This window comes from Oncorhynchus tshawytscha, linkage group LG26 (genome assembly GCF_018296145.1).
Source record: "Oncorhynchus tshawytscha isolate Ot180627B linkage group LG26, Otsh_v2.0, whole genome shotgun sequence".
In the NCBI taxonomy this organism is placed as follows: domain Eukaryota; kingdom Metazoa; phylum Chordata; class Actinopteri; order Salmoniformes; family Salmonidae; genus Oncorhynchus; species Oncorhynchus tshawytscha.
In genome coordinates, this window is record NC_056454.1 from 19,962,655 (window position 1) to 19,986,216 (window position 23,562).

At 45.7% G+C, this 23,562-nt stretch overlaps 1 protein-coding gene across 2 annotated transcripts; it reads left to right on the forward strand.

The window, feature by feature from the left end:
* Window positions 1-1,419: 1,419 nt before the first annotated feature.
* Window positions 1,420-23,068, forward strand: LOC112225323 (norrin cystine knot growth factor NDP). Of its 2 annotated transcripts, XM_042306982.1 has the most exons (4): window positions 1,420-1,654; window positions 6,135-6,247; window positions 12,468-13,033; window positions 20,581-23,068. In XM_042306982.1, the coding sequence occupies exons 3-4, from the start codon at window positions 12,830-12,832 to the stop codon at window positions 20,803-20,805; spliced, it is 429 nt and encodes a 142-aa protein (XP_042162916.1). In that variant the 5' UTR covers window positions 1,420-1,654; window positions 6,135-6,247; window positions 12,468-12,829; the 3' UTR covers window positions 20,806-23,068. The 2 variants fall into 2 exon arrangements, with proteins under 2 accessions (XP_042162916.1, XP_024244925.1); XM_024389157.2 differs by lacking the exon at window positions 6,135-6,247.
* Window positions 23,069-23,562: the final 494 nt, after the last annotated feature.

A 23,562-nucleotide genomic window follows, 5' to 3' on the forward strand; every position in this document is an offset into this window, starting at 1 on the left:
TCCTCCTCTCTCTCTCTCTCTCTCTCTCTCTCTGCTGTCTCTCTCTCTCTCTCTCTCTCGCTCTCTCGCTCTCTCTTTCTCTCTCTCTGTCTTTCTCTCTCTCTCTCTCTGTCTTTCTCTCTCTGTCTTTCTCTCGCTCTCTGTCTTTCTCTCTCTCTCTCTCTCTCTCTCTCTGTGTCTCTCTCTCTCTCTCTCTCTCTCTCTCTCTCTCTCTCTCTCTGTGTGTCTCTCTCTCTCTCTCTCTCTCTCTCTCTCTCTCTCTCTCTCTCTGTCTCTCTGTCTCTCTTGCTCTACTCTAAACTTGGTCTTTGTGGATGGGACCCATACCTCATTTAGCAGATTATATTCTCAACGCTGATGCCAGTATTCCTAGTCATATCATATTGATCTTCTCTTTGTGTCTCATATTGTGTAAAAATGTCACAAATGCCTTCAGAAAAGAGACATGAAAGATGTAATATTTTTGGCAGCGTCTGTGTCCGCCTTGGGAGAAGGTATGACTACTACTGTTTCTCACTAACGATGGTCTCTGCTTCAAAACGGCTCATTATATTTGATCATCTATCATTACTCATCCTGCATCTGTCACCCATCTTATGTTATTGTCTTATTGTCTTCAGGCTGTCTATCTCCCTGTCAAGACAGTTTAGGACAGGACAATTAACTGGGTGTTTCTCCACAATAAATGATCTTTACAATAACAACCTGGTAAAATTGCAGGGGGGATATTGACATAGCAAACACAAGAAACCTACTGTTGTTTCCCTTTTTTCAGTTGTTTGTCAAATTAGAGGATGATCCTATTCTTCATTTCACTCTGACTTGTGACCAGAGGCTTCTACCAGTACAGCCAGCAGAGGTAAGTTACAGTACACCCCCCCAGCCCCGCTTCGCTCCCTCCCCCTCCTCACCCCAACCCCCTGGTGTCTTACAGAGGGTGGAAGCCTGTGAAGAGGAAGGCCGAGGACCAGTAGTTTTTAAATAAGCTAATTCTGCTAACAGTTTTATAACCCCAGCTTCGTAAAACTGGCCCAGGCTTTTGGTCAGCTCTCTGATGACGCAAGCAGAGCACAGCAGTCCGGACCTGGAATACCAATTTGCCTTGCGGGAGCGTGTCGGTGTGTCAGCTGGTGTATGTGTGTGTTTGTGTGTGATGTATGTTTGCTGTGTCACGTTCCACATCTGACCACCATCCTCCAACGCATAGCATCCAACCCATTCGCTTTCCGTTTCCCCTGTCATATAGGGAGAGTGTGAGAAAGACAGAGACAGGCATAGAGATAAAGAGAGAGAGAGAGAAATAGAAAGAAAGAGAGAGGTAGAGAGAATAACAGAGAAAGGGTTCGAGAGAGAGAGAGAGAGAGAGAGAGAGGGAGAGAGAGAGAGAATGAGTGAGTGACTGAGTGAGCAGAACGAGAGGGAGGGAGAGCAGAGAGAGACAGAGTGAGCGAATGAAAGAGCGAGGGGGAGAGCAGAGCTCACACGATCAGCCAGCGCAAGTCTGTGTGAGAGAGACGAAGAGAGAAGGGGAGCAAGTGAACGGGGGGACAGAGGTATTGAAAAGAGATTGTGGAAGGGAGACTCCACTGGCTGTGTCCGATCAGCCGCAGCTGTTGGATATTCCTGTCTTTCTGTCTGCGGTGGCCGGTTGAAGGTAAGACCACCATGGACCACTAGAGATCTGGAGGTGACCCAGGACTCCTCTCGCTCGCAACCCAGGATCTGTTCACCTTCTCTGGATTTGAGGCTTACGATCACTGGGTGTCCTCCGCACTTTGGTTTATTGTTAAGAACTGTAATTCCATGGTAATCTGCATGTATGGGGCGATAAGCAGTGTAATGAATGTAGGCTGGTTGATACCTTGGTTTATGTATTTTCTATTTGTGAAGTTAAGCATGGGGGCTCCATTTCGCCATTTCCTATGCAGATAGACAGAATAAGTATGCTATCATATTTTCCATGGAAAAGGTATATTACCAGTAACCGGTTCATGTTCAAACTGAAAGTAGCATAATTACAAAAACAGCATTGTTTAACTGATTGCCTCAGCTTATAATGTACTACACAGGTACATAAATGAATGTACTGTCATACCATCCATCAATAGGTAGACTATATATAATAGCAGTATGTTCAGAACCAATAAAGGGTGGTTAAGGAATTGGTTTAGATGCTGCCTGGCTGCGTCAGCTCATTGCCTAGTCACCCAGCCAAGTACTATCTCAGGTATGTATTCTCTCCAACTCTGCTGAGGTATTTCTATCCTATGTGCTCAGGCACTGTTCTGGTTAAAAGCATACTGGGGCTGAGGATCGACGCATCAACCAAAATGAAATGTTTTGAAACTATACATTGTTTGTTTCCAAAGACTTATTACACAAAATGAAGCCCTGCGTTTTGGTTAATGATATAGCATTTACATTCTTCAAGAATCAATGGTTGTATATGACTCGTAAAAATGACCAGAAATCAGATTTAGCCTTTAAGGACTGTGATGATGACATAGTGGACTGGTATGTGGTATACTACACCACTCACATGGGTAGATATTGTAATACAAACTATGTAATGTTGTTGGAAGTATTTTATTACTCAATATGAAGGTAGACATATACATCAGAATGTCACTGTAGGGCAGAGGGAGGGAGGGAGGGAGGGAGGGAGGGGAGGGAGGGAGGGAGGGAGGGAGGGAGGGAGGGAGGGAGGGAGGGAGGGGGAGGGAGGGAGGGGGAGGGAGGGAGGGAGGGAGGGAGTCGACGATGCCGCAGAATTTAGAGAGGGAGAGAAGGATATAAAGAGGGAGAAGAGAGAGAAAAATAACAGACAACAACATTTCTACCTACAAAAACTCCCCCATACCTCCATCTCCTCCACTGCAGTTGTGGGACTGGCAGGCAGCAGTTGCCTAGGGAGACAGACAGACAGACAGACAGACAGACAGACAGACAGACAGACAGACAGACAGACAGACAGACAGACAGACAGACAGACAGACAGACAGACAGACAGACAGACAGACAGACAGACAGACAGACAGACAGACAGACAGACAGACAGACAGACAGACAGACAGACAGACAGACAGACAGACAGACAGACAGACAGACAGACAGACAGACAGACAGATAGAAGATGACATAACTAGAAGGTGTGCATGTGGACGTTTGTACAAGGTGGTGTGTGGAGGGAGAGTGTGTGTTTATGTGAATGTTGTGAGTATGTTGTGTGTGAATGATGTAGCCTAGGGACATGTCATTTGTGGTGTGTGTGTGTGGGTCTGTGTGATTGCGTGCGTCAGGTTTAGAACTGGGTTATGGCCTCATGCTGTGTGTGAACTAGACGACAGTTATAATGGACTCTGTGGTAGGTAGATATGATAGATGAGTTACAGTCCTTCCTACACTACTACCTTCATCTAACACACAGAGAGTGTGAGAGAGAGATAGAGAGAGAGGGAGAGAGAGAGAGAGAGAGAGAGAGAGAGAGAGAGAGAGAGAGAGACAGTGAGAGACAGTGAGAGACAGAGACAGAGACAGAGAGAGAGACAGAGATGAGGAGGGGTCACGAAGGAGGAGACAAACAGACAGAAAGACAAGGAGATAGAGAGAGAGAGAGGGAGAGATTGGAAAACAGTATATAGAGATAGACAGAGAGGAGGTGGGAGAGAGAGACAGAGAGACAGACACAGAGACATGGAAGGAGGTGGTGAGAGATAGAGTGAGACAGAGAGAGACACTGAGACATGGAAGGAGGTTGTGAGAGAGAAAGAGAGACAGAGTGATGGATAGAGAGAGACAGAGTGATGGATAGAGAGAGAGACAGAGAGAAAGAAACAACGCATACTTCCATCCAGACATCTCACTTCAGTAGAAGCCAATGACACCAACTGAGAAACAGGTTGTGCAAAAAGTGTGTGTGTGTGTGTGTCCTCTGTGGTGCGAAATGACTGTTCTAGAATTGTTTGGAGAGGAGTAGGAGGAGCGGAGGTGTGTTTGAAGCGTCACACACTTCTCCAGACACATGTGGAGACCGACCGATGTGTGTGTGTGTCTGTATGTGCGTGCGTGCGTGCATACCGTGCATGCGTGTAGGCATGTGTGTGTCCATCCATCTATGAGGGGGATATTGCGTTCTCCCACCATAGCACACCTGTGTGTGTGTCTATTTATTTGGACTGTGGCGAATCTCAGATGGCCAGTTTGTTATGTCTCACTGTAGCAGGAATGTGCCTTTGACTAATGAACACACTGCACGCACAGTAATGTAATTCTATCAGTGAAACAATGTGCCAGATAGTGACTGTAGAAGAAAATGTGTGGAACAGACGGACGGACGGACGGACGGACAGACAGACAGACAGACGGACGGACGGACGGACGGACGGACGGACGGACGGACGGACGGACGGACGGACGGACGGACGGACGGAGGGACGGATGGATGGATGGATGGATGGACGGATTGATGGATGGATTGATGGATGGATGTAGAGCTCTTTGTGGTAAGGTCTTCTTTAGTCGTACAAACAACCAGGTATCAAATCTGGCCTGTCTACACCCTTCAAGACTGCATTAGCCCACTGAGCTGAAGCCTAGACGAAAGCCTACATTTGATACTAGAGGCTGTTAAAGGTAAGGTTGAGGTTGCTCATCACATGGCTATAATTCAGTGCAGCACCACCGCTACTCAAGCTTGGCCCTTCATTTTCTGTGTTCAGTATGAAAACAGTGTCTGCCACTGTGTTCAGTATGATGTTATCAAATGGGCGTGTCATTAGTCTAAAGAATCCTGAGTGGTGTTGTTGGGTACATAGAGTCCAGGTCAATAGATTTGATCATCAGACAGTGACTGGGGTTACAGGGTCTTAACTACTGAGCCCTAGGATGAGGAGGTCCACTCAGATCAAAGCAAGGTTAACAGGATCAAAGCAAAGTTAACGGGATCAGAGGGGTGCACTGGACCACCTAAAGCTGCACTGGACCACCTAAAGCACACACACACACACACTTGCAGGTCTTCGCTCTCTCTCTCTCTGTCTCTCTCTTGCTAGCCAGTGGTGTTTCTGAGAAGCCTAAATTGTAAAGCTAACATTAGCTTAGCCTTGCTCCCACGTCCGCCTGTCATTGGCTGAACACTGGCCTCAAATCCACACTATTTGTCTTATCTCTACCAGGGGGATATATTTAGTGAGGGGCTTAGCTTTGAAGGGTGTTAGTGTAGTGTAAGAGGAATGCCATGGGTCTCTCTCTCTCTGTGTGTGTGTGTGTGTGTGTGTGTGTGTGTGTGTGTGTGTGTGTGTGTGTGTGTGTGTGTGTGTGTGTGTGTGTGTGTGTCTGTGTGTGTGTGTGTGTGTGTGTGTGTGTGTGTGTGTGTGTGTGTGTGTGTGTGTGTGTGTGCCTGTGTGTGTGTGCCTGTGTGTGTGTGTGGTGTACACACCCCTCCCCTCCCTAAAGAATCTGCCCTTTAGTTTATTAAAAGCTGGTGAAACAATGGAGGAGGGTGTTCAGAAAACATTGATGTACAGTGGGAGGGAGAGGGAGGGAGAGAGACAGATGGAGGGAGAGACAGTGGGAGGGAGAGAGACAGGGTGAGGGAGAGAGAGAGTGAGGGAGAGAGAGAGTGAGGGAGAGAGACAGAGGGAGAGACAGTGGGAGGGAGAGAGACAGGGTGAGGGTGAGAGAGAGTGGGGGAGAGAGACAGAGTGAGGGAGAGAGACAGACAGAGGGAGAGACAGAGTGAAGTAGAGAGACAGGGTGAGGGAGAGAGACAGAAGGAGGGAGAGAGACAAAGTGAGGGAGAGAAACAGAGGGAGGGAGAGAGACAGAGGGAGAGAGACAGAGTGAGGGAGAGAGACAGAAGGAGAGAGACAGAGAGGGAGAGACAGAGTGAAGTAGAGAGACAGGGTGAGGGAGAGAGAGAGTGAGGGAGAGAGACAGAATGAGGGAGAGAGACAGAAGGAGGGAGAGAAGCAGAGTGAGGGAGAGGGGGGAGGTACATAGAGGAATATAATTGGAGATGCTGCAGAATTTAGAGAGGGAGAGAAGGATATAAAGAGGGAAGAGATAGATAAAATAACTAACAACAACATTTCTACTACAAAAACTCCCCCAACACTCTCTGTCCTCCACTGCAGTTGTACCACTGGCAGGCAGCAGTTGCCTAGGGAGATGCTTCAAACAAACAGAAAAAGAGGAGAGGATCCCTCAGCATTTGACTCCCCTCTCCAGCTAAAGACACAAAAGAGAGGTGGGCAGCAGCGATGTTTCTACCTCAACACAACTCACTGACAGCAACAACAACACATATTGTGAAGTTAAACTAGGTGGGAATGTGGTGAGTGAAATCATCCAGTACCCCTGTCTGCCTCAGTTTAGCACAGAAACTCCTGGTCTGCAGTCAACTGGAGGTCCAGTAGTTAGCTCAGTGTATGTGGGTATGTAGTATGTGTGTGTGTGTGTGTGTGTGTGTGTGTGTGTGTGTGTGTGTGTGTGTGTGTGTGTGTGTGTGTGTGTGTGTGTGTGTGTGTGTGTGTGTGTGTGTGTGTGTGTGTGTGTGTGTGTGCCTGTGTGTGTGTGGCTCCAACCATAGCATGGGAAAAACGCAACAAACTAATCTCGTCTCTTCCTTCTCACTGCTTTAATAAGTTATTTATTTCCCCCAAAGGGATGTTTTGGATGGTTTTATGTCTTAATGTTTCATTTAGCCAAAGCCCTGAGATTGACTGCATTCTCTGTGGATATCAATAGTATATCTTTGGGCTATGTGGGGCTTGTTTTGTGCCCTGTTGACACTAAATGGATATGTACAGATAAATGAAACTGGTAGGAATTACATCGCTGAACCCTAAAATGGGGACTTGTCTGCACTTATTACTGGGTTACTAAACCCAATGCTGCTTGTTACTTTATCCAGTTCAGCCTCCTAACAGGGTACAGTTTGTGTTTAGTAGAATTATGTCAAGGGCCTTTTGCGGTTAGGGTGAGGGGTACTTGCATTATGCCTGCGAGCTTGTGTGTGTGTGTGTGTGTGTGTGGGGGGCTAGGTGAAGGGTCTCCATGCGTATCAGTGGAGGGTTGGCCCCTAGGCTCCTGAATGTCAGGAATGTCTCAGCACTAATGGGCCAACAAGACGACTAGGACCCCTCTTCAGAGAGCTAATAGGCGGCCCAGAATGGGCCTAATCTCAAATCTGTTGTGTGATGGCAAGTCCAGGGACAGCCTATTCCCAGCTACTGGATGTGAAGCCCCTGAAGGGATAAGACTGCCCAAATCTGTATCTTAACATTGCTTGTTTTAGGAAGAGAATCATAATGACTTTGGATAACTCATTCTTGGAGCCAGCCTGTGCCCCTAAGACCCCCCCTCCTCATAAGTGGACTCGTTTTGGCCACTTCCCACTTGAAGGGGACTTGTTTTGTGTGAGGGAACATGGCTGATAGTTTTACTATCTCATTACTGGGGCTTATATCTTAAGTGCCTCAACAACCTACTGTATACCCCCTCTCCCTCTTTCTCTCTCTTCTCAGCCCCCTAACCTACATTATCCCCTCGTTCCCTCGCTTAACCTCTCCTATCCATCCATATGGACAGACAGACAGACAGACAGACAGACAGACAGACAGACAGACAGACAGACAGACAGACAGACAGACAGACAGACAGACAGACAGACAGACAGACAGACAGACAGACAGACAGACTAAGAGCTGTATTTGGTGCACAGTATTTTCCCACAGCAATAACAGCAGACATGTCTGACTGCTTCTCAATATCAAATGTTTCTCAAAACGGAAAGTTACAGCATAATAATAACAATAATGACAGCAGGCAGGGCAACGGATCAAGCCTGGCAATGCTTAGCAACTTTCTGTGATAGAAATAAAACCGAGTTGTTTACTTTAATAAAATTCAGTGTAATTCAAAATGAACGAGCCGATTGTACCGTACGGGATTCGGCTGCCAATGTAGATGTTTGGTGTGACGAGAGGTGAATGGAGAAGTGACACACACTGTTACTGTCCAACAGCCCACCGTAAGCCGCGAGCTCTGGCCCAGAGAGGCCCAGAGAGGCCCAGAGGCTCCCAGTTCTAGGCACTCACCTTTTTTAAGTACTCTATCCTAATCCTTAACCCTCACTCTTGACCATTCAGAATGAATGCCTAAACTTAACCGTATAAATCTGATGTTTTTATTGAAGTCACACCGTGAGACCTTGTTGGGCATTACGTAGTATCAATAGCAGTGAAGAGAAGAGGGTACAGCTTGTTGTTTGTGTAGACCCAGTGTTATATAAATCCTGGGCAGGTGTGTTATATGAGTCCTGGGAAGGTGTGTTATATGAGTCCTGGGCAGGTGTGTTATATGAGTCCTGGGCAGGTGTGTTATATGAGTCCTGGGCAGGTGTGTTATATGAGTCCTGGGAAGGTGTGTTATATGAGTCCTGGGCAGGTGTGTTATATGAGTCCTGGGCAGGTGTGTTATATGAGTCCTGGGCAGGTGTGTTATATGAGTCCTGGGCAGGTGTGTTATATGAGTCCTGGGCAGGTGTGGGGGAGTTGGAGGAGAGGACCACAGTCTGCCCATTACCCCTCTCGGGCCCTCTGCCCTCAAACAACTCCCCCAATTAAGGGGAGTCAGACACACACACACAGACACACATACTCAGACACACTTGTTCCTCATCCCAACCATTATTCTCAGGAATTTAAGGTTCCCCCTGCAAGTGCATGTGCACACACACATAGACACACACACCTGCCCTTCATTCTCCTGATATTGTTCTGGAAGCCCCCAGTCTTAGCTGCGCTAGCTGCCCTGCGAGACAATGTGTTGATGTCACTAGATTACTAAGCTCATAAGACTGGCAATCACATATAGACTAAGTGGGATCTAAGAGGCTTGTCAATGTGAATTACGGTGTGTGTGGTTGCCTGTTTATTGCTGGTGAATGAGTTTTGTCTACGGAGTGGAGTATTGGCAGCTAACAGGCAATGACACCCAACGCTATATGAGGGATGTTTTGTTTAGCTGCATTTCTGTCAAAGGGTACAGGGGTACAGGGGTACAGGGGTACAGGGGTACAGGGGACAGCAAAGTAGGAAAGCAGTGGAAAGAGAAGAAGAGAGTGAGAAAGGGAGAGACATACAGACAAAAATACCAAGGGTTGACCCAATGTGAACTGAATGGGGACAAAATGAGGATGGCAGTCCAGCATAAACAAGGTGTGTGAGTGTGTGTGTGTGTGTGTGTGTGTGTGTGTGTGTGTGTGTGTGTGTGGTTGTGTATATAGTATCAGGTCATGTTATGTCTATTAGCCTTTAGCGGTGGTGGGCCAGGAGCTGCTGAACAGATCAGCAGGAAGCGTGGGGCAGGTGAACCAAGGTACAGGGAGGGGACGCTTCCTGACACGGCTAATGTCTGTGTCTGTCTGTCCTCACTGCCTGTCTGTCCGTCCAGGTGTCTGTCCGTCTGTCCGTCCGAGTGTGTTTTATCGTGTGTGTGCCAATATGTCAGTGAGGATATGATGTTGGTGACAGACCACCCGTCACAGGCCTCTGTGTTGTTGCCAGATCCTGTGTCAGCTTCACTGACTGTGTGTGTGTGTGTGTGTGTGTGTGTGTGTGTGTGTGTGTGTGTGTGTGTGTGTGTGTGTGTGTGTGTGTGTGTGTGTGTGTGTGTGTGTGTGTGTGTGTGTGTGTGTGTGTGTGTGTGTGTGTGTGTGTGTGTGTGTGTGTGTGTGTTGGTGTTTATGTGCTGTGCATGACAGAGGGGGTCCTATAGCCAGGAGCACTTGGGTGTGTGATGCATGGGTTGACTACCAATACAGACACACACACACACAGACACACACACACACACTAAGAACTCAGTTATTTTATTACACAGAGAGTTAACCCAATACAAGCACAAACAGCCTCTAGCCAGACCCTTTCCTCCCCACCAGGAATGACTTCTCATTAAAACAAATTCTCTCATGACCGCAAAGCCACTGCCAGAGATGCTACATATTTTCATCTGTATTCATGTTTTTCTTTTCTTACCCCGAGATACCTTGCTTTTTATGGTTCTCCTGACAAAGGCATTGGTGTTGAGAGTGTTGGCCAGTTCCATTGGCTGGGGCAGCTTTGCTAATAGGCTTGGTGAGAGGCAGGGGTGGTGTGTGTTGGGGATGGGAGTGGTGCATGTTGAGGTGGGGGTGTGTGTGTGTGTGTGTGTGTGTGTGTGTGTGTGTGTGTGTGTGTGTGTGTGTGTGTGTGTGTGCGTGCGTGCGTGCGTGGGTGTGCGTGCGTGTGTGCGGGCCGTGGCTCACTTCCCTGAGACTCTCTCAGTAACAGAACTCCAGAGTAGGGTTTGGCATGCTCCAAAAGAGGAAATTATCATTTATAACAAAACAATACCCTGTATTATGTCAAAAGTCCCTCTTTAGCATTCTTCTTTGTTTCTAAACAACTCTGCTTGGGTTTCCTCATTTGTACCAAAATCCCAGAATGCATTAAGTTCAATTAAAACCTTCCTTCCATCCCTCCTTCCATTCCTCCTTCCATCCCTCCATTCCTCCTTCCATTCCTTCCATCCCTCCATTCCTCCTTCCATTCCTCCATTCCTCCATCCCAGGGTTTTTCTTTCTAGAGGGAATCATTAAAAACTTTAGAATTCCTCCTGTTAGGAATAGAAGTATCAGTTGTCCTGTTAAAATAAATACTCCCTAAGATGTTTAGCTGGCCAGTAACATGTGCTGCTACATGGTTTATGCAGCACAGCAGACATCACAATCTGTTCTTACTGAGGGGAGCACTGGCAGCCTGGCTCTACCTCTCAGACAGCCAGCCTTCACAGTTGTTTATCACAGTTATTTTAATATCACACATACCTGGCTGGCATAGCAACTGGTGTAATCACTGTCCTCGTTGTCATAGTTGTCATGGTTATCATAGTTAACATCATTGTCATAGTTATCATAGCTATTATCGTAGTCGTCATCATCATCATCATCATCCAATTCTGATTCAGAAAACTTTAACATCCTCAAGAGGCAAATCTTTTTGCAGCAATCACATAAACAACATCCCGTATTAAAAGGCCACTCAAACCAGTCAGAAGTTTGGACACACCCACTCAAGGGTTTTTCTTTATGTTTTACTATTTTCTACATTGTAAAATAATAGTGAAAACATGAAAACGATGAAATAACACATATGGAAGCCAGTTTCATCATAGTGCTTGACGGTTTTTGCGACTGCACTTGAAGAAACTTTCAAATGAATTGAAATGTTCTGTATTGACTGACCTTTATATCTTGAATAATGATGGACTCTTCGCTTACTTGAGCTGTTCTTGAAATAATATAGACATGGTATTTGACCAAATAGGGCTGTCTTCTGTATACCCCCTCTACCTTGTCACAACACTGATTGACTCAAAAGCATTAAGAAGAAAGAAATTCCTCAAAGGAACTTTTAAGAAGGCACACCTGTTAATTAAGATGCATTCCAGGTGACTACCTCATCAACACTTTTTTGGTTACTTTGTGATTCCATATGTGTTATTTCATAGTTTTGATGTCTTCACTATGAATAGTCAAAATTAAGAAAAACCCTTGAATGATTAGGTGTTCTAAAACTTTTGACCGGTGGTGTTTTTATATATATATATATATATATATATATATATATATATATATGTATATATATATCTTTGCATATATATTTTGCAGTCGCAAAAACCATCAAGCGTTATGATGAAACTGGCTCTCATACACACACACACACACACACACACACACACACACACACACACAGTGCATTCGGAAAGTATTCAGACCCCTTCCCTTTTTCCAGTATTTTTTACATTTTTTTTATAAATTAGCAACAATTAATAAAAACCTGTTTTTCCTTTGTCATTATGGGGTATTGTGTGAAAATTGATGAGGAAAAAAACAGTTGAATCAATTTCAGAATAAGGCTGTAACGTCAGATGCTTAGTGGAAATGCCATATTATAACGGGCAATATTACATCAACAACAAAAACGAAGCAATATGAGTTGTACCAGACGAGATCTGTGGGAGCGGAAGTTCTTCAAATACTAGAAAGGATTGGAAAACACAAATAGCTGTGAAATCCATTCAGATCCAACCATATCCCGCAACAAAACTTAGATAGCTACTGTAACATTTGTATGAACCAAATCACAAATGTTTGGAAACAATGCATTCCCTGCATAGTCTATGAGGAGCCAAGGAAAAGTGCAACGTGGGCATATTTATAGCGTAACTCAAGGTTCAGAGCTCTTATGATTTTCTCTCTCCTCAGTAAAAAGATTGATTCATACCACTGATCAGTCAGGGATTCCACTCACCTGGTGTCCCAGGTCTAAATCACTCCTCGATTAGAGGTGAAATATGTAAGGTGCTTTAAACAATAGAGTTGACCCATCTACCCTCCCTTTATTATTTCCCCCTATCCCCAGATCCAGACACACAGGCAGGCGATATGGTCCGGTGTGACGATCCACAGACCAGACTGCAGCAGCACATTGGGCTAGGAGCTCCACGCCAATTCCATTAGAGCGAGGACAAGGGACAGCCTCACTTTTTCACATCAGTAAAGAGAACAAGAACGAGACAGAAGAAAAGAAAGAAAAGTCACTCCCAGCGAGAAGAGAGACAAACGGACAAACAGACAAAAAAACAAGTGGACAGAGACAAAGACAGAGGGTGTCCCTCTTTCTCCCTCTTTGTGTCACCTCTAAAGTTCCTCCGTGCCTCTTGGACTTTACCCCACTACCCCCTAACTCCTGTCCCACCCACCCCAGCACTCCCTGGCCCCAGTATGCGCCCCTCAGCTCCCCTCTCTCCCTCCTCAGGGCTGGTGCTGTTGCTGGTTTTCTGCCCCCTACTGGTGGTAGTGCATGCCAGCAGCAGTAAGGCAGAGAACGGACACAGCACACACCTGGGAGACACAGACCCAGACCGCTGTATGAGGCATCACTTCGTAGAGACCATCACACACCCCATCTACAAGTGTAACTCCAAGGTAAGCCGGCCTAATGTGCACACAAACACACTAGCATGTGCACACACACGCTCTCTCACACACAGATACACGAGCAGATACATAACGATAAAGGAGGTCAGATCTCCCTGTAAGTCAAAACACACGTGTGGGCGCACGCACGCACACACACACACTCACACACACACACACACACACACACACACACACACACTCACACACACACACACACACACACACACACACACACACACTCACACACACACACACACACACACACACACACACACACACACACACACACACACACACACACACACACACACACGCACACACACACTCACACACACACACACACACACACACACACACACACACTCACACACACACACACACACACACACACACACACACACACACACTCACACACACACACACACACACTCACACACACACACACACACACACACACACACACACACACACACACACACACACACACACACACACACACACACACACACACACACACACACACACACACACTGTAAGCCAATCCTGTCATTCATCCCCAGTGTTCCTGCTAACAAGCTGTTTTAGATAACAGCGCCAGTCCAGAGGTTTTACAGGATGTTTTACATGATAAATATCAGAACAGAAATCTGCTTCAAACCTCCAAACCAGACCCCTGGGACTACAGACAGGGAAAACACAGCCAAAAGTCTGTCTGCTCTCTCTAACAAGTAGGTATTTCTCCCTCTCGCTCTCTCTCATTTATTGTTCACTGTCTATGTATTTATCTCTCGCTCTCTCAATTCAATTTCATTTCAATTTAAGGGCTTTATTGGCATGGGAAACATATGTTAACATTGCCAAAGCAAGTGGATAATAAACTAAAGTAACAGAAGTTCAAAAAGAATAAAGACATTTCAAATGTCATATTATGTCTATCTACAGTGTTGTAACAATGTTCTCTCTCTCTCTCTCTCTCTCTGACCCCTGGCAGAGGTAGATAAATGCAGTCTGTTCAATAAGTGCAGTCTCTCTGTGTGAGTTCCTCACCTAGGCCAAAATTAAAATGAGCCCCCACAGAGAGAGTAGCAAATGTCTGCAGTGTGGCCCGCATGACTCACCTAGACCAGACCAGGCAGGGTCGGGGGTGGGGGGGCAGCAGGAAAGGGTGACTACAGCAGGAAAGGGTAACTACAGCAGGAAAGGGTGACTACAGCAGGAAAGGGTGGCTACAGCAGGAAAGGGTGACTACAGCAGGAAAGGGAGACTACAGCAGGAAAGAGTGACTACAGCAGGAAAGGGTGACTACAGCAGGAAAGGGAGACTACAGCAGGAAAGGGTGACTACAGCAGGAAAGGGAGACTACAGCAGGAAAGAGTGACTACAGCAGGAAAGGGTGACTACAGCAGGAAAGGGTGACTACAGCAGGAAAGGGAGACTACAGCAGGAAAGAGTGGCTACAGCAGGAAAGGGTGACTACAGCAGTAAAGGGTGACTACAGCAGGAAAGGGTGACTACAGCAGGAAAGGGAGATATTGAAAAAGTTTATTCCACTTTCCCCAATGCACAAGTGGTTATCTCCACACTGCTACCATGAAAAAATACCTCAAAACCAAATGCTTACCTGGCCCACCACTCCACCCTGGACCTGAACAGCCTATAAGACCAGGTCCACCTTTACAAAGCAGCAGTCCCTACTTTTGCAAGGACCCTGAAAGACATGGCCCTCAACCGCAGTCCAAGCACCTCACACAGAAGTAACAGACCTACATTCAGACCACAGCAGCGCAAGGCACATGCCAGAACTGGACAAGAACCAGACATCCTCACAGGGGGACAAGCACCTACCTGGAGGTGACAGCATTCCCTCCCAAATATGCCCCCCTAGACACAACTACGACAAAACAGCCCCAAAAAAATTGTCACAACTCCTACAGCTCTGTTGCACGCTGGGTCTGTACATAGTCAATGGTAGGCTTCGAGGGGACTCCTACAACTCATCCCTTTGCAATGGTACTGTAGATGACTTTATCACCGACCTCAACCCAGTCTCTCAGAGTGTTCATAATCACCCCACTGACACCTTTATAAGATCACAGCAAAATCACAGTCTACTTGAAAAGAGCAATACCCAACCAAGAGGCATCAAAGCCCAACAAACTGCAGACTATTAAGAAATGCAATAGATGAAAGGAAAGTAGTGTAGAAATCTACCAAAAAACATTTTGGCATCAAAATATCCAATCCCTTTTCGACAACTCCCTGGACAAAATGTTTCACTGCAATAGTGAAGGTGTGAACTTGGCAGTAGAAAGACTAAACAGTATATTTGACCTTCCAGCTTCCCTATCAAACCCCCATATTTCCAGCAAACAACCTAAGAAAATTAACAACAATTACAAATGGTTTGATGAATGCAAAACTCTATCAAAGAAATTGAGAAACATTTCCAACCAAAAACACAGATAACCTGAGCCTACACCTTTACTATGGTAAAACACTAAAACAACACAGAAATACACTAAGAAAAAAGAAGGAACAGCACGTCAGAAACCAGCTCAATGTAATCGAAGAATCCATAGAATTGAACACCTTCTGGGAAAATTGGAACACACTTCACAAACAACAACACGAAGAGCTAATCAAATCAAATCAAAGGTGATTTGTCACATGCACCAAATACAACAGGTGTAGACCTTACAGTGAAATGCTAACTTACAAGCCTTAACCGACAACGCAGTTAAGAAAATACATTTTAAAAAGGTAATTGAGGTCATATGTACATGTAGGTATAGTTATTAAAGTGACTATGCATAGATAATAACAGAGAGTAGCAGCAGCATAGAAGTGGATTCATGAAATGGGTTTCCATGGCCGAGCAGCCACACACAAGCCTAAGAACACCATGCGCAATGCCAAATATCAGCTGGAGTGGTGTAAAGCTCGCCACCATTGGACTCTGGAGCAGTGAAAACGCATTCTATGGAGTGATGAATCATGCTTCACCATCTGGCAGTCCGTTGGACAAATCTGGGTTTGGAGGATGCCCGAATGCATAGTGCCAACTGTAATGTTTGGTGAAGGAGGATTAATGGTCTGGGGCTGTTTTTCATGGTTCGGGCTAGGCCCCTTAGTTCCAGTGATGGGAAATCTTAACGCTACAGCATACAATGACACTCTAGATGATTCTGTGCATCCAACTTTGTGGCAACAGTTTGGGGAAGGCCCTTTCCTGTTTCAGAATGACAATGCCCCTGTTCACAAAGCGAGGTCCATACAGAAATGGTTTGTTGAGATCGGTGTGGAAGAACTTGACAACCCCATCGAACACCTTTGTGATGAATTAGAACGCTGACTGCCTGCCAGGCCTAATCGCCCAACATCAGTGCCAGACCTCAGTAATGCTCTTGTGGCTGAATGGAAGCAAGTTCCCGCAGCAATGTTCAGCACCACAGGTAACTTTCCCAAAGCTGTGAACGATCTGAGAGACAAGGCAAGAAGGGCTTTCTACGCCATCAAAAGGAACATAACATTCATCATCCCAATTAGAATCTGGCTAGAAATACTTGAATCAGTTATAGAATCCATTGCCCTCTATAACTGTGAGGTCTGGGGTCCACTCGCCAACAAAGAATTCACAAAATGGGACAATAACCTCATGCCCCCTATAACTGTGAGGTCTGGGCCGACATCCAAGCTGAGCTATCACGCAGAGATGCGTGTCGACATCTGGGTGTCAGAAGGGGGAATGAGAAAAGTAGTTGAGTGTCATCTGCATAATAATGATAAGAGAGACCATATGAGGATATGACGGAGCCGAGTGACCTGGTGTATAGAGAGAAGAGGAGAGGGCCTAGAACCGAGCCCTGTGGGATACCAGTTATGAGAGTAACTGATAGAAATTGGCTTTACAAAGGAAGAGAAGGTTAGAAAGGAGGGAGTGGAAGGATGTTAAGTCCTCCGGAAGTTTAGTTTTCCTCCATTTTAGCTTAGACACTCAGCCACGGAGCAGGATGGGAGGCCCGAGCTTTCCGGGAAGAAATAAGACAGCGCAAGTCATAGGATGTGAAAAGGGAGGAGAGTAGGGTTGAAGAGACAGAATCAGGAGACAGGAGGGAGAAGGATTTAGCAGAAGGGAGAGATGATAGGATAGAAGAGGAGAGAGTAGTGTAGGAGAGAGAGAGCAAAGATTGCGACGGCACCTGACCATCTGGGTAGAGGCTGAGTGGTTAGGGTTGGAGGAAATGGAGACGTAAAAGGAAACAAAGTAGTGATCAGAGACCTGGAGGGGGGTTGCAGTGAGATTAGTAGGCGGACAGCCTCTGGTAATGATGAGGTCAAGAGTATTGCCTGCCTTGTGGGTGGGTGGGAACCGGGAAAGGGTGAAGTCAAAAGGGGCAAGGAGGGGAAAGAGAGAGTTGGTTAGAAATGAATTGAAGGCAGAAGTCGGGAGGAGGAAGTTGCCAAGTACGAAGAGCGGCGAGCCATCATCAGGAAATTAGCTTTTCAAGGTCATTGACAAGCTCATAACATTTGAAATGTCTCTATTCTTTTGAAACATTTTTGTGTAATGTTTACTTACACAGGGGGATACAGGGGGAAGGCAGAGATAAAGAGAGAGGGGGAGAGATAGAGACAGAGATAAGGGAGAGAGAGACAGAAAGAGAGAGAGGAAGACAGTGACAAATAGAGAGGTGAGAGAGAGGTCTAATAGAAACAAAGAATAGAAAGATAGAAAGAAGAGGGGTGGAGAGGGAAAGAGAAAAATGAGTAAGGGAGACAGAGAGAAGCGAGAAAAAGAGTGTGGCAAACAGGTGCTGAGTAACATATGATGGAGTTTTCTGCTCCCTTTCTGAGGTATAAGGCATGTGGACTATACAACATGCAGTCCATGGTTTGACACTGAGGATCTGTAGTGAGGAGTGAGGAGTGAGTGATAGTGACAGTTCCTGCTGTTAATGAGTGTAAGTGATCCCTTGTTGGGCTTAGGGCTGGGTGACACAGGGGTTCCTAGGGGACTGTTTGTGGAGGAGGACCTCTCTCTGTCCCACATATACAGTGCATTTTACACATGTTACGTTACAGCCTTATTCTGAAATGGATTAAAATGGGGGGGGGTTCAGTCAATGTACACACAATACATAGATAATGACAAAGCAAAACCAGTTTTTTTTTTTTTTTGCAGATGTATTCAAAATAAAAAAAGGAAATATGACATTTACATAAGTATTCAGACCCTTCACTCAGTACTTTCTTGAAGCACCTTTGGTAGCGATTACAACCTCAAGTCTTCTTGGGTATGACGCTACAAGCTTGGCACACCTATATTTGGGGAGTTTCTCCCATTCTTCTCTGCAGACCCTCTCAAGTTTTGTCAGGTTGGATGGAGAGCGTCGCTGCACAGCTATTTTCAGTTCTCTCCAGAGATGTTCGATCGGGTCCAGGCTCTGGCAGGGCCATTCAAGGACATTCAGAGACTTGTTCCGAAGCCTCTTCTGTGTTGTCTAGGCTGTGTGCTTAGGGTGGTTGTCCTGTTGGAAGGTGAATCTTCACCCCAGTCTGAGGTCCTGAGCGCTCTGGAGCAGGTTTTCATCAAGGATCTCTCTGTACTTTGCTCCGTTCATCTTTCCCTCGATCCTGACGAAACTCCCATCTCCACAGAGGAACTCTGGAGCTCTCTCAGAGTGACCATCGGGTCATTGGTCATCTCCCTGACCAAGGCCCTTCTCCCACGATTGCTCAGTTTGGCCGGGCAGCCAGCTTTAGGAAGAGTCTTGTGGTTCCAAACTTCTTCCATTTAAGAATGATGGAGGCCACTGTGTTCTTGAGGACCTTCAATGCTGCATAAATGTTTGGGTACCCTTCCCCAGATCAATGCAGCAACACAATCCTGTCTCGGAAGTCTATGGACAATTCCTTCGACCTCATGACTTGTTTTTGCTCTAATATGCACTGTCAACTGTGGGACCTTATATAGACAGGTGTGTGCCTTTCCAAATCATGTCCAATCAATTTAATTTACCACCCTTTGGACTCCGATCAAGTTGTAGAAACATCTCAAGGATGATCAATGGAAACAGGATGCTCCTGAGCTCAATTTCGAGTCTCATAGCGAAGGGTCTGAATACTTATGTAAATAAGATATTTCTGTTTTTTAAATTTTTTAAAAATAAATTTGCAAACATTTCTAAAAACCAGTTTTTGCTTTGTCATTATAGGGTATTGTGTGTAGATTGATGAGGACAAACATGAAGTGAATCCATTTTAGAATAAGGCTGTAACGTAACAAAATGTGGAAAATAGGAAGGGGTCTGAATACTTTCCGAATGCACAGTATGCAACAGTGCCTATGTAGGTGCATGTGTATCTGTAAGTTTGACTGGGAAGGGGGAAGGTTTTTGCAAGGGGAAGGAGCCTTGATCTGCAGCCCAGCTGTCAACTTACCATGGTCTTCTGAATCTCCATCCTCCTCTGCCCATTCTCCCCTCTTCTCCCCCCTCCAAACACACACAAAGGCTTCCAACCTCTCTCTGTGAAAATACCTAAAACTCTTCCTAGCTGATAGCTCACTGTCTAGTCCTCAGCTATTGTAATGAGGACACGTTCCTAAAGTGGCTGCTAACTCCCTTGCAGTCGTCGCCGGCAAGTGTGTGTGTGTCATATCCCCTATCCACAGACAGGCTATATCCAGAGGGAGAGAAAGACAGAGAGAGAGAAACAGAGAGAGAGAGAACGAGAGACAGAAAGATATCCATATCCCCTGGCCCCAGATGAGCTATTGTAAGAGACGGTGACATCGGTGGCGACGCGAGGCAGCTGACAGGGAACATGACACAGGAGTCCACTTGCGGACACGACAGCAATGTGTGTGTGTGTATGTGTGTTTGTGGGTGTGTACTGGTAAGTGTGTTTGAGAGAGATTCACTGTTGAGGCATCAGAGGGTGTGCATGTGTGTGTGCGCGTGCGCGCGTGTGTGTGTGTGTGTGTGTGTGCAATGGAAAGTGGCCATCACCTCTAGATGAGGATCATTAGAACACAAAGAAAAGGGTCAGCCATGTTCTGCAGTGTGGTGTTCTTCTGACAGACAAACACACGGAAAGGATGGAGTCCTGAATCATTAGTAATTAACAAGATCACTCATTATGATATGATACTGTGTGTTTGTGTCACTGCTGTTAGCCTGCTGAGAGCTCAGGGAGCTAACACAAGTCTCAGGCGAAATTACTATGTGATTTACGTGCGTGTGTGTGTGTGTGTGTGTGTGTGTGCGTGTGCGTGTGCATGTGACTAACCCTGAGCTTTCCAGCCTGACTCCTATCACAGCAGGCGCAAGGCCACAGACTGGGAGTTATACTACAGGCTGTAGATTACAGTAGAGAATACAAAGCCCGACTGTGACATGAACTATAGTATATAGACATCAGCTCCTTGAATAGGATAACATAACTTTATTGTTTTCTAAACTCCCTTTAAGTGTACGTTTTCTCCCCTCTCCCCTCACTCCTCCAATCTTTCCCTTTCCTCTCCTCCTCCCCCCTCCTCTTCTCCTATCCAGATGGTGTTGCTGGCTCGGTGTGAGGGCCACTGCAGCCACACGTCCCGCTCCGACCCTCTCATCTCCTTCAGTTCGGTGTTGAAGCAGCCCTTTAAGAGCACCTGTTTCTGCTGCAGGCCCCACACCTCCAAGCTGAAGGCTGTGAGGCTCCGCTGTGCCGGAGGAACCCGCATCACCGCCACCTACCGCTACATCCTTGCCTGCAACTGTGAGGAGTGCAGCTGAGCAGAGAAAATAACATTTTAGAACACTTTAGAACTCTAGAAATGCTAGAACCGGCTCTTTGAGAGTTTCTACCCCTGTGAGTCTGCAGCTGTAAGGAGTGGAATCTTAGAACTCGAGAACTTGAAGAACCCACACCTTTGTAGAACCCGTGAGTCTAGACCTGACCAATGGAACAGGACAGTGTTTTTGTCCCTGTATGATGATTCAAGAGCCCTAACATCTCCGCTGGCCGTCATCTGCAAGTAGTGGAACCCTTAGCACCCTATCGAACTCTAAAACCTGTGAGTCTAGGCCCAACCCATGGACACATATAGAACCATCATGGCTGTTGGCGATAACGACTCCAGTGCCCCAACTGCTATCTGACCATAAATGTACAAGGAGAGGAGCCCTGGACTTTGGGAACAGGGATATTGGGGAGGGGGATTTAAGAACCATTGAGGAACCCCATGTACAATTTCATGGTTCTACTTGTGTTTCTCGGCCTGACTGAGAAGTCAGTCATGAGAACCTTAATTCTCGTGACTCTTTATCAAACTGCTTTTTTTAAAATCCTAAATTCCCTACCTGTCAGTCTGGATCCAACTGCAAGACTCTGAGACCTGGGTTCCTATTCCTCTTCCAGTGGCTCAGTCCCCAACCGATGACCAATTAGGAACCCTGATCCCCAATTCTGTGTGTCTAGAACAAGCAGAACAATCAGCTCCTCAAGGTTCCCTGAAAGAGTAATTTCTGCTAATCCATCCAGGGTAGATGTGATTTCCCCGGATCCCAAACAAGCCTCCATTCCCTCCCATAAATTTAGACCGTAAACAACTAACTGCTTTTTGGATTTCAGCCAACCTCTCACCACTCATTACAGGCAAAAACAACACATATGCACACACTCACATCCACACACACATCCCTTCTCTTACTACACACACTCTCTCACCAGTCACCCATCATTACAGGCATCAATAAAGATATGGTGCCAACGTCATAAAAACCCACCAGTTCCCAACAACACAACAACAAATTTCATTAAAGGCCCAAATCAGCCATTTTTATATCAATATCAAATACTTTTTTGGTTAACAATTAAGTACCATACTGTAACAGATTTACATTAAAATGATCAAAAATAGCTTTTTAGCAAAAACTATTTCTCAAGCAAGAATTTTGCTAGGACTGTCTGAGGGTGGTCTGAGTGGGGAGGGGGAAACTGTTATTGGCAGAGAGGTTTGGAACTTTCTTTGATGTTGGTCTATTAAACAATTTACTGTATGATGATGTCACCATGGAAAGCCCAAACTCCTATCCGGCTAAAACGCTGATAAGGTCCGTGTAGATTGTATTTTCAACCAGCAACTATCAGGAAATAACAATGATAACTACATTTTGACTGCACTGGGCCTTTAAAAGCAGCATGGGACAGAACAAGCCATGTATCCTACAATATATGCTGTATGTGTATTAACTGTTTTTAACTGCACCGGAGCCCCGTCTCCTAGGCAGACCATAAACATTTAGCACATTTAGCACACTCAAACGCTTTCATCTATCTGTGTAAAACATGACTCTCAGAGGATAGACTCTTACAAAATGACCAGCAGCAGAGAGGCAGCAGAGTGGTGTATCCGGAGGGACATTCTGTTGATGCGAAGCCATTTTGTGGAGTAGCATATGCTCTCTAAAGGGAAATGGTCTGTCAATGCTTATGTTAAATACTCTGTGCAACTGACAATATGGTTGCTGTTGATGTTGAAACTATTAATATTATTATCATGCCAGAGTTCATGATTACTGACATGTTTTGCTATCAGTAAGTATTACTACTTTACTAATGATGTAATTTCAATACAAGGGGTTAGATACTTTGAGAAAGGGAACTTGTACGTCTTGTGCTGCTCACCAGTCACAGTTCAAAAACATCATTTTACTCTGGATATGTTCCTCTTTAGTGCATTTAAGACCCAAACCATTGCATTTGTCAGGCGTTAACTATTGTATCTAGCAGGTTAAGGTATGGGGGAGGGTTACATTTTGGAATAGAGTGGAATGGACACAAACACACAGGCGCACACACACACACACTCACTCACACTCACTCACACTCACTCCTCTGAAATGCCTTTGTTCTTCGCTATGGCCTCAAACTGTACCCTCCCCTATGAAATCATACGATTTACTGGTCTGAGGACTTTTTAATGCAGCTCTCCGCTGACAGCACAACTGGCTGCTTCACACATGAACATAATAAAACACTCTTCCTTTGTTTCTAGAGATTGATCTGTCCCTCACTGGTTGTCTCCTCTCTGTGTGTCTCCTTCATCAGCACACGCACACAGTTCCATGCCGTGAACCTGGGGGTATAATTATGTGGGGATTGAATTGACAGCAAGACAGAGGAGCAACATAATGCTTGTCACACTGACGCTAACAATGTTCTTATGGCTGCCCTAAAAGTGGCATATGAATGAGCTGTTTGGCAATGCAAGCAGCCATGATCACACACACACATACACACACACACACACACACACACATTCACACACACACATACACACACATACACACACACACATTCACACACAGTGCTGCAGTTCTAATAACAGAAACAACACGCTCACATGTCATCATCAAATATAGAATTCATTTTAGCCCCTCCAGGAATTCTTGGGTTGGAATGTTTCCAGGTGGAGACAACAAGGCACATATGGTATTTTCATAACCCTTCAAATCCTTTTCCTCACAACGGTGATAATCATAACCATT